Source organism: Heterodontus francisci, chromosome 10, assembly GCF_036365525.1.
Source record: "Heterodontus francisci isolate sHetFra1 chromosome 10, sHetFra1.hap1, whole genome shotgun sequence".
NCBI classification, from domain to species: Eukaryota; Metazoa; Chordata; class Chondrichthyes; order Heterodontiformes; family Heterodontidae; genus Heterodontus; species Heterodontus francisci.
In genome coordinates, this window is record NC_090380.1 from 64499409 (window position 1) to 64510628 (window position 11220).

Consider the following 11220-nt stretch of genomic DNA (forward strand, 5'->3'; position numbering starts at 1 on the left):
CAAATCTGACCACCAGTCTGGCCAACATGATGGAGCAAGGAGCACTTAGCATTAGTTGGGCATCTTGCTAGTAGCTTAGGGCTAAAAGGAGGGACTGAAGTGGTGTACCCCGAGAGTACGGCAGGCTTGACTAAAATTGCTGTCATTTATGTAGCACAATATGAAGTATCAATCCCAGACTAAGCCTGTTCACTAGGACACAAGTGAGGTCATAAGAGGATGCTAGGGAAGGATCCGAAGGTCATCGAAACCGGTAGGATCCCTGGATTATCCGATGGGTAGAGGATTTTAGGGTAATGGCTACCTTGGGCAAGGTGCTGGCCAAGGGCCAAAAGGGGAGTCTGTAGGGGAGACTGGCATAGGGAACTATGATATACTTGCCATAACTTAGGTCCCTGTAACTTGAGAAAGTTTGCCTGCTAGCTACCCAAATTATATGAATACCTAAACAGAAGGTAACAAGCTCAGGAGGGGGAACATCCGAATTATTTGAATACCTAAGAATCCTATAAATAGGGTAATCAAGAGGTTGACAAGGTGAATAATATAACCAAGGCAGGATGAGATCAGGGAAGGCAATAGATGGGAGATGATGTAATTAGGAAACTGTTTATCAATTAAACCTCCTGTAAAGCTGTGTAAAATGACTACTGGAACAATGTACTAGCAGAACCCCTACAATCATTCGTGAGAGTAGGACTTCTTGCATGCTTGTAAATAAAGATTGCTCATTTGTACAAGACATCTGACTCTCGAGGCGTTTTTGGGTACCAGGGCAAGCCCTCACCTTTACAAAGTTAATGTCGCAGTAAAGGAGTGGGGAATAGAGATATTGGATAGGATAAAAATAGATAGAAAGGAGGTGCTAAATAGATAGGCATCCCCCAAAGTTAACAAGTCGCCTGGTTCAGATGGGAATCATCCTAAATTGCTGGTGGGAGCTAGGGTGGAGATAACAGAAGCTCTGACCACAATCCTTCAATCCTCCTTGGTTATGGCAGAGATGCCAGAGAGCTGGAATATTGTAAATGTTACTGTTCAAAAAAGGGGAGAGGGATAAACCTGGTATCTACAAGCCAATCAGTCTAACCCTAGTGTTGCGAAAACCACTAGAGGCCATTGTCAAGGACAAACTTAATTCTTCTTTGGAGAAGCATGAGTTAATAAACAACAACCAGCTTGGATTTGTGAAAGGCAAATCAGGTCTGACTAACCTGATGGAGTTATTTGATGAAGCTATACAGAGGGCTGATGAAGGCAGTGCAGTAGATGTATATATGGACTTTGAAAGTGCATTTGATAAAGTACCATATGACAGACTTATTTGGAAAATAGAAGCCCATGGTATTAAAGGGATGGTGATAACTTTGCAAAGGGATCAAAGGCAAAGAGTAGTAGTGAATGGATGTTATTCTGACTGGAAAGAAGTATGCAATGGGGTCCCCCCGAAGGGTCAGTATTAGGACCACTGCTTTTCTTGTTATATATAAATCATCTGAACTTTGGTATAGGGAGTACAATTTTGAAGTTTTCTGATAGTACAAACTTGGCAATGTTGTAAATAGTGAGCAGGATAGCAGCAGACTTCAGGAGGATATAGACAGACTAGTGAAATGGGCAGGTTCATGGAAGGTGCAATTTAATGTGGTTAAGTGTGAAGTGAAGCACTTTGGGGGAAACAACATGGAGAGACAGTGTAATCAATGTGATTCTATTTTGATAGGGGCAGAAGAGCAGAGGGATTTGGAGGTGTGTATTCACAAATCCTTGAAGGTGGCAGGGCAAGTTGATAGGCAGTTAAGAAAGCTTATGGGATACTTGATTTTGTAAATAGGGGCATGAAAAACAAAAACAAGGAAGTCTTGCTAACCCTTTAAAAACCACAGCTTAGGCCACAACTGGAGTTTTGTCTACAATTCTGAAAGCCACACTTTAGGAAGGATGTCAAGTCCTTGGAGAGAGTACAGAGAAGATTTACCAGGATGATACCAGGAATGAAGGATTTCAGTTATATATATTTTTTTTATTTAGAGATACAGCACTGAAACAGGCCCTTCGGCCCACCGAATCTGTGCCGACCATTAATCACCCATTTATACTAATCCTACACTAATCCCATTTTCCTACCACATCCTCACCTGTCCCTATATTCCCCTACCACCTACCTATACTAGGGGCAATTTATAATGGCCAATTTACCTATCAACCTGCAAGTCTTTTGGCTGTGGGAGGAAACCGGAGCACCCGGAGGAAACCCACGCAGACACAGGGAGAACTTGCAAACTCCACACAAGCAGTACCCAGAATTGAACCCGGGTCGCTGGAGCTGTGAGGCTGCGGTGCTAACCACTGCGCCACTGTGCCGCCCATAACAGGGATTGTTTTCCTTAGAACAGAGAAAGTTAATGGGAAACCTAATTCAAAATTATGAGTTTTGTTAGAGCAAGTAAAGAGAAAGTGTTCCCTATGGCAAATGGATTGTTAACCAGAGATCACAGATTTAAAATAATTGGCAAAAGAACTAGAGGGGAAATGACGAGAAGTTATTTCACACAGAGGGTTGTTATATCTGGAACACATTACCTGAAAGCGTGGTGGAATCAGATTCCATAGGAACTTTCAAAAGGCAATTGGACATGTAGTTGAAGAGAACCAATTTGCAGGATTATGGGGAAAAGCTGGGGTGTGGGACTAAATTGAACAGGCTTCAAGGAGCTAGCACAGGCACAATGGGTCAAATAGCCCCCTTTGTGCTGTAAGATTCTATGGCTGCAAAATTCGGTTGCACAACACCAATTTCTTCGATGATACACGTGCTGTTCTTGTTCCAAAATGGCATCTATGCTGTGTGCGCACACACTTCTGGTGCAGGCTGCGCCATTGCCAGCTATTCAATCATGACGTGCACATCACCCAAATACATTACACTACACTCAGTGACACAATACCCTCTCTCTTGCAGGACAAGGTGACGCATAACTGCAAGCAGCAGCACCTAACCAGCAGGGGATAGGCTCGGCTGCATGTCCTTACTCGCATGGAGGAGACAGTGCTCTCCATCATTGGTGCACCATGACTGAGATCGTGGCCAGCAGTGGGGCTGAAGCTATTGAAGATGACACTATGTTCATACCTAATTCCCTTCCCTCATCCCACTACCACTCATCCCACATTGTCTTCTGATTTACAAGCTGCAAATTGTGTAACTATGCACCTCTTGTTTACCGCCCCCACCACCCTCCCCCCCCCTCCCCTCACTGCACCACAACCCTACCCTTGTGCCTTTCTTCTTTCTGCTAGATAAGAACTGCCCCTTGGCCAGGCCGTGGTCTAAGAGCAAGAGATAGAAGAGCAGGAAGACAGTGATGAAGAAGAAACGCTGTCACTAGCACGCACAGTCACCAGCTCAGAAACTGCACATACTGCAGGGGTAACTTTGAGGTGAGATCTGTGCCTGGTGAGACACTGGGTGCAAGTAGCCTGCAGGCAAGACCAGGGTCAAGACCAGTGCAGGTGCCAGCTTGCCAGAGGGCGAGGTGGCACATGAGTTCTACTGCTGATGAGGACTTTGATGGAGTGGCCTACTGAAGAAGACTGATGGGTATGCACAGTTGAATGCTTGGTGCATTGGTAGGCCTGTCATAAAGCCAGTGGTCAATGTCAAATGCAAAGAGGAATCCGGCACCAACTTGGCACAGGGCTTTCTGCAGAGTTTGGAGCCCATCTTTCCATGAGTGGAAGTGGTGGCTGACTCCATGAGAACACTTATGAGCTCATCCATGATGCAACATCTGATGGCCGATGTCTCAGCTTCCTTTGCAGCACAAGCAAAAGCCACCCAACATCTGGGTGCTGCAGTGGAAGCTCAGACTGAAATCATGCAAGATCAAACTGTTGTCTTTGAAGTTCAGCTTGCTGCCACCATGCAAGATTAGATTATTGCTATTGCAGCTGCAGATGCCAGTGTGCAAAGGGGCTTGCAGGGTGTTACAGCAATTCAGCAATCTGTCCTCCCACACATTGCTAGGATTGCTGAGGCACCACCCCATGGGAGTGGCAGTGATACCATGGAACATCCTCCCTCAGGATGACAGCTTTTGTCCTCCCATCATTGCCACTCTGCCAGTGCCCTTGCTGTTGCCTGTCAGCGAGCTAGCCAAGACTGCTGCTGTCCACACTGAGGTGCCAAGCTTTTTAAGGCCAGAGTTAAGCAACATTAGAATCTTAAAACTAGGAATAGGAAATGATTATTCACCCAAAGAACAATTAAAATGTGGAATAAACTTCCTGATAGAGAAATGGTGGCATAAACCCAGAAGTAACTTAAGAATAAATGAAATGCTACAACGTGGGGTGGGGTTAGGTATTATGATCTCTCCAGAAGAATGAATTAAGAGGGGCCAAATGAACTTGCCCATCCATGATTATCTTGAGAACATACTATCACAACTGAGAAATTCTTGTGATATGGTCTGTTTGCTTTGCCCAATCCATAATTACATGAATGATGATAGCATACTGTTGTCAGAAACTTTTATTTGTAAATGTTTAATGCTATCTCTATTCAACAGTTAACATCAAAGCAAAGCGTTACAAGGGGTCATAAATTTAAGGTGAAGGGTGGGAGATATAAGGGGGATGTCAGGGGAAGGTTCTTTACCCAGAGAGTGGTCGGGGCATGGAATGCCTTGCCTGGGGAAGTTGTTGAGTCAGAAACTTTAGGGACTTTCAAACGGCTTTTAGATAGGTATATGGATAAAGGAGAATGATGGGGTATAGATTAAATTGTCCTTGACAGAGGACAAAGGATCGGCACAACATCGTGGGCCGAAGGGCCTGTTCTGTGCTGTATTTTTCTATGTTCTATCACAATCAGTTATCTCAATCAGTCCCAAGCACGATTCATATTGATGCAGTTGTGTGAAAGGGAACCCTACCTACTGCACACTGAACAGCCGTTATAGATTAAATGTATTTCACCCTGCTATCAATCCACCTACTTGCTACTCCAGATCTGATAAATGCTTTCCTCAACCAGTTGCTGAAAAAGAGAGCATGCTGGGGAATAAATCAATCCAGGCTGCACTACCTCTGACATAAATAAGTAAAGTACTTTGAGTTTACACAAAATGAATTTCTTTTGGCAGATTTTCGGGGTTTTTTGCCTACTTGGTAGCATAACAACAGTTTGAATAGTAGAAAGCACACCATGGTCAGATGTTTCACAAAATTGATTCTTCTGGTTGTTGTGACCATGGAAAGACTTAAAAAATGTACTGGGCTGCCAACGGCCAAGTTGTAGATTTTTTATGGGGTGGCACAGTGGCGCAGTGGTTAGCACCACAGCCTCACAGCTCCAGGGACCCGGGTTCAATTCTGGGTACTGCTTGTGCGGAGTTTGCAAGGTCTCCCTGTGACCGCGTGGGTTTTCGCCGGGTGCTCCGGTTTCCTCCCACAGCCAAAGACTTGCAGGTGATAGGTAAATTGGCCATTGTAAATTGCCCCTAGTGTAGGTAGGTGGTAGGGAATATGGGATTACTGTAGGGTTAGTATAAATGGGTGGTTGTTGGTTGGCACAGACTCGGTGGGCCGAAGGGCCTGTTTCAGTGCTGTATCTCTAAATAAAAAATAAAATAAATTTTTAAAAAAATACACATGGCCTAGTTCAGCAAGTGCTCACAATGAATTACTGTCTGGAAGGCCATTAATTTGTTTTCAGTGAATCAGAAACACCATCCTCCACATCAACGACCTTTCTCACCTGAACTTCCCAGGTAACCTGACATTTCTCTCCCAATCCTGGACGGCCATACAGACATGTAAGCATATATACATATATATATATGACTCCCACCTTATACCACTAGAGTTCTAAACGATAACAATGTTGGGAATAATTCTAAAGGCAAGAACAGTGCTGTGAAAAGCTGCCAGCACACTTTTCCAATTTTTAAAAAGATTCTTACAGAATATTAAAGTGCAGGTGTAACAGTCTTAGGTTTATTCCCAGGAAGAAAATCTAAATTTAATTGTTTAGTGTATAAGTTTTCTTAAAATGATCAGCTAATCATTGATAACCATCTGTAGGATTTGCTGACTGATTACGCTTCTTTATGAGGATAACAAGTAACAATGACCAATAGCAGAACATTGGTGATTCTCAAGAGGAAAGTAAGGGCATGGGAACAGCACTAGATATTAGGAAGTGCATGGGAAGTTCAGCTGTTCTCAGTTATCTCATCAAAGCACAAGCTCACTGCTGCTAAGATAAATTATCGAGTAGTAGCAGCAGATTTCTAGTTAATATGAGAAGGTCACATCAAAGACATAGGGTCATGCCTAGAACTTCACAATTTCAATCATTACACTTCTAGGACTCAATTGACCTTTTGATCTTACTTTTAGCTATCAAAAGCTTTTTGGATTTGACTTCCACCTCCAAAATGGATGGAGGCACAGAGAGTTTTTAAAATTCGCTCCTGGGTTGTGGGTGTCACTGGCTAGACCAGCATTTATTGCCCATCCCTAATTAAGAAGGTGATGGTGAGCTGCCTTCTTGAAGCGCTGCAGTCCATGTGGGGTAGGTACGCGATGTGTTTTAAAGTTTTTCTGAACAAAAAAGGATGAGTTGATAAGATTATTACATTATATAGAACTTAAAGGGTGAAACTAAAATACTGCAATAGAATCTTCTTCTTTGGCCTCCTTGTCTCGAGAGACAATGGGTAAGCGCCTGGAGGTGGTCAGTGGTTTGTGAAGCAGCGCCTGGAGTGGCTATAAAGGCCAATTCTAGAGTGACAGACTCTTCCACAGGTGCTGCAGATAAAATTGGCTGTCGGGGCTGTTATGCAGTTGGCTCTCCCCTTGCGCTTTTGTCTTTTTTCCTGCCAGCTGCTAAGTCTCTTTGACTTGCCACACTTTAGCCCCGCCTTTATGGCTGCCCGCCAGCTCTGGCGATCGCTGGCAACTGACTCCCACGACTTGTGATCAATGTCACAGGACTTCATGTCGCATTTGCAGACGTCTTTAAAGCGGAGACATGGACGTCCGGTGGGTCTGATACCAGTGACGAGCTTGCTGTACAATGTGTCCTTGGGGATCCTGCCATCTTCCATGCGGCTCACATGGCCAAGCCATCTCAAACGCCGCTGGCTCAGTAGGGTGTATATGCTGGGGATGTTGGCTGCCTCGAGGATTTCTGTGTTGGAGATACGGTCCTGCCACCTGATGCCAAGGATTCTCCGGAGGCAGTGAAGATGGAATGAATTGAGACGTCGCTCTTGGCTGACATACGTTGTCCAGGCCTCACTGCCGTAGAGCAAGGTACTGAGGACACAGGCTTGATACACTCGGACTTTTGTATTCCGTGTCAGTGTGCCATTTTCCCACACTCTCTTGGCCAGTCTGGACATAGCAGTGGAAGCCTTTCCAATGCGCTTGTTGATTTCTGCATTGAGAGGCAGCTTACTGGTGATAGTTGAGCCTAGGTAGGTGAACTCTTGAACCACTTCCAGAGTGTGGTCGCCAATATTGATGGATGGAGCATTTCTGACGTCCTGTCCCATGATGTTCGTTTTCTTGAGGCTGATGGTTAGGCCAAATTCGTTGCAGGCGGCCGCAATCCTGTCGATGAGTCTCTGCAGACACTCTTCAGTGTGAGATGTTAATGCAGCATCGTCAGCAAAGAGGAGTTCCCTGATGAGGACTTTCCGTACTTTGGTCTTCGCTCTTAGATGGGCAAGGTTGAATAACCTGCCACCAGATCTTGTGTGGAGGAAAATTCCTTCTTCTGAAGACTTGAACGCATGTGAGAGCAGAAGGGAGAAGATCCCAAACAGTGTAGGTGCTGTTTCACGGCACTCAGGATAGGAAAGGAGTCTGATGAGGCGCCGCGATGCTGAATTGTGCCTTTCATATTGTCATGGAATGAGGTGATGATACTTAGTAGCTTTGGTGGACATCCGATCTTTGCTAGTAGTCTGAAGAGACCACGTCTGCTGACGAGGTCAAAGGCTTTGGTGAGATCAATGAAAGCAATATAGAGGGGCATCTGTTGTTCACGGCATTTCTCCTGTAGCTGGCGAAGGGAGAACAGCATGTCAATGGTGGATCTCTCTGCTCGAAAGCCACACTGTGCCTCAGGGTAGACGCGCTCAGCCAGCTTCTGGAGCCTGTTTAAAGTGACTCGAACGAAGACTTTCCCCACTATGCTGAGCAGGGAGATTAAACTGTGAAACTAAAATACTGAAATAGAATACAGTAAAGAGAATAAAAAAGACTTGCATTTATGTGTCTTTCATGACAACCAGACATCCCAAACCACTTTACAGCCAATGAAGTACTTTTAATTGTAGTCACTGTTATAATGTAGGAAAGGCAGCAGCCAATTTGCACAAGCAATCTCACAAGCAATGTGATAATGACCCAAATAATCTGTTTTTGTGATGTTGATTGAGGGATAAATATTGGCTATAACACAGGGGATAACTCCCCTGCTCTTTTTCAAAATAGTGCCATGGGATCTTTTGCGTATACATGAGACGGCAGACAGCCTCAGTTTAACATCTCATCCAAAAGATGGCAACTCTGGCAGTGCAGCCCTCCCTCGGTACTGCACTGTTGATCTTTGTGTTTAAGTCCTGCGTGTGGGACTTGCACCCACCACCTTCTGGCTTCAGAGGCCAGAGTTCTACCAATTGATCCACAGCTAACACAAGAGGAAAAAGCAAGCTGAAGCTAAACGTTTACGACTAATTTTTTAAAGAAAACCCCTGGATTGTTCTGGATCTGACGGGTTAAGTGATGTTCTTAAACCCAAGAGCGGGGGTTTCCTTCGATTAATCTTTCGAGAATTTAATTTCACTTTGAATGAAAATACAAAGATGTTCAGTAATAGGTGCTTTCCTTTCCGCTGTAAATGCATAATTTTAATAAAATAAAACACGTGAAATCTTTGCAGATTTTCCATGAACAACATTCGGTTCTTGTCAGTCACTCTATTCCACACTAAACACAATAACCTTCATTGTATGAAAGGTTTAAAGACAATTCACCAGCACAAAATTAGGAATAAAATATCTCAAAAAAGATGGATACGGCAATAAAATGTTAATTGGAATTTACAATGATATTTTGCGTTGAAACGTCCCATTTTTGAGCAACACCATTAGTGACAGTGAATATGTCCGCTCCCATTCACAAGATGTCCTTGTCAATCAAAATGAAGGTGCAGGCTGTTGCCGAGGCTTCCAGTGACGTGCGCCATTGGCTGCTTTTTTTTTTAAACAGTCTTTATTACCATATTGACTTCACAAAGGGCTCGCAAAGCAATTGGCCTATACGAAGATGGTGTGTTTGACGTCATTACGCCCGGCGGCGACCAGATTTGTTGCCAGGAGATGGGGCGTTTCCCGGAGCGTGCGCACGGCGGGTTTGCTCTGCACTCGGGGCCGGTTAGTCATTGCATGTAAATGGGAGCATGAAAGCAGCAGCAGGGCCCGGAAGCAAGAGGGGAGGCGCTTATTACATTTGGCTCAGTGCCCAGCGTCCAAGTCATCTTACGACAGCTTCCATCTTGCTTTGCAAAGAAAAAACGCTGCCAAGTCACACCTTTATAAGTCCGCTGAGGAAGTGAGCCGGTTTGCAGTGTGAAGAGCAGGTCGGGAGGGAGGCACTGCGGGAGGGAGTTGCAAAGCTCGAGTTTGAGGGATTCCATCAAGGAAGGCGAAAGCAAACACCGCGTTAAGGAAGATGATGCAAATTATGGATACTTACAACCAGAAGCACTCCTTGTTCAACGCCATGAACAAGTTCATCGGTGCGGTCAATAACATGGACCAGACGGTCATGGTACCCAGCCTCTTGCGGGATGTCCCTCTCGAAGATGAAGGAAAGAGCGAAGTTAACAGCGTCTCGAGCACCGGAGCGTCCGACTACTACTCGGATAACCGGGATATGTACAACTACTATGTCTTGCTGAAATCTATCAAGAACGATATAGAGTGGGGTGTGGTGCAACTGGACGACAGAAAGAAAGATAAAGCCGCCACCATCGACATTAGGGTGGACGAGGTGGAAGGAGAAGAAGACTTGCAGAAACAATTCCACTATCATCTAAATGGATTGTACACCGTCCTGTCAAAACTGACTAGAAAAGCGAACACTCTAACTAACCGCTACAAACAGGAAATCGGATTCGGTAGCTGGGGACATTGAGTACAGATCGAGTTACCAGCACTAATGAAGTTAAGCCAAGCCTAACTGAAGTTGCAAGATTATCTGTTCTGCTACAGAAACGGATTTAACTTGATCATTTAATAAGCCCTTTTCTGTTCTTCTTGCTGGGAGAAGGGAAGCTTTGTAGGACGTGCTTAAGAAATAAAACTTTCATGGAACTGAAGCGTGGTTGTGAGCGGCAGTGCCGGTGGAGATTACATCATTTTACTTTGCACTACTTTGTACTGTATATGTGATGTATAAAATTGTAACATCTCTTGTATACCGTTTTACTCGATAAACGCACAAGATAAACGCGTATCATTTTTATAATCTCTCTATGGTGCACGACATTGTGAAATCCACCTCCAAAAGAGGTTGTAAGAGCCCTGACAAAATGATGCTGTTGAACGGGCCAATGACATGACTGAAAGCTGCAGTTACTTCTGTGTGCAACTTACGGTATGGAACCAACTGAATTTCTGAACAAGAATAATGACGAGGTTCCTTCTTGTGTTATCTACGTATTTTTCTTAATTAAACCCTACTTTTTGTATAGGCAGGTATATTAAACCTATATGTTAAAAATAAAAAAAAAACTAGAGATTTTTCACGAGCTTGTGGTAAATTTAAAATTCGCAGTCGAAGATGGTCGAACAGGGAAAAGGTCTGGTGAAATGTATTTTACGGGCAGAGTGAAGCCTATTTTTTTTGGAGGGGAGCCAAGTCAAGTATTGAAGCTTTGAGATAATCCGGTTTAGGGAGTGTACAGTATTTCTTTCTTAATCCGCCCCGAGCGCCGGCTCCAAAACGATCTTTGCAGAGTTTCCGGGGGCAAGGCAATGTGCAATCTGAGTGAAAGCAGTCTTGAGTGGATTGTTTTAGGGTGTGGAAACATTCAACAGCATTCTTTCTCCTCTAAAGTGACCCGCCTTCTGCAACTGCGAGAAATTCTTGCTCGGCAACTCCATGACTAGCTTCCTCTTCAAACAAGAATCTGTAAAC

General features: G+C 44.3%; 1 protein-coding gene across 1 annotated transcript; it reads left to right on the plus strand.

Annotated features, from left to right (window-relative positions):
- Window positions 1-9506: 9506 nt before the first annotated feature.
- On the plus strand, window positions 9507-10826 carry LOC137374476 (mid1-interacting protein 1-B-like). Its single transcript, XM_068040640.1, has one exon. The coding sequence runs from the start codon at window positions 9751-9753 to the stop codon at window positions 10213-10215; it is 465 nt and encodes a 154-aa protein (XP_067896741.1). The 5' UTR covers window positions 9507-9750; the 3' UTR covers window positions 10216-10826.
- The last annotated feature ends 394 nt before the right edge of the window (window positions 10827-11220 follow it).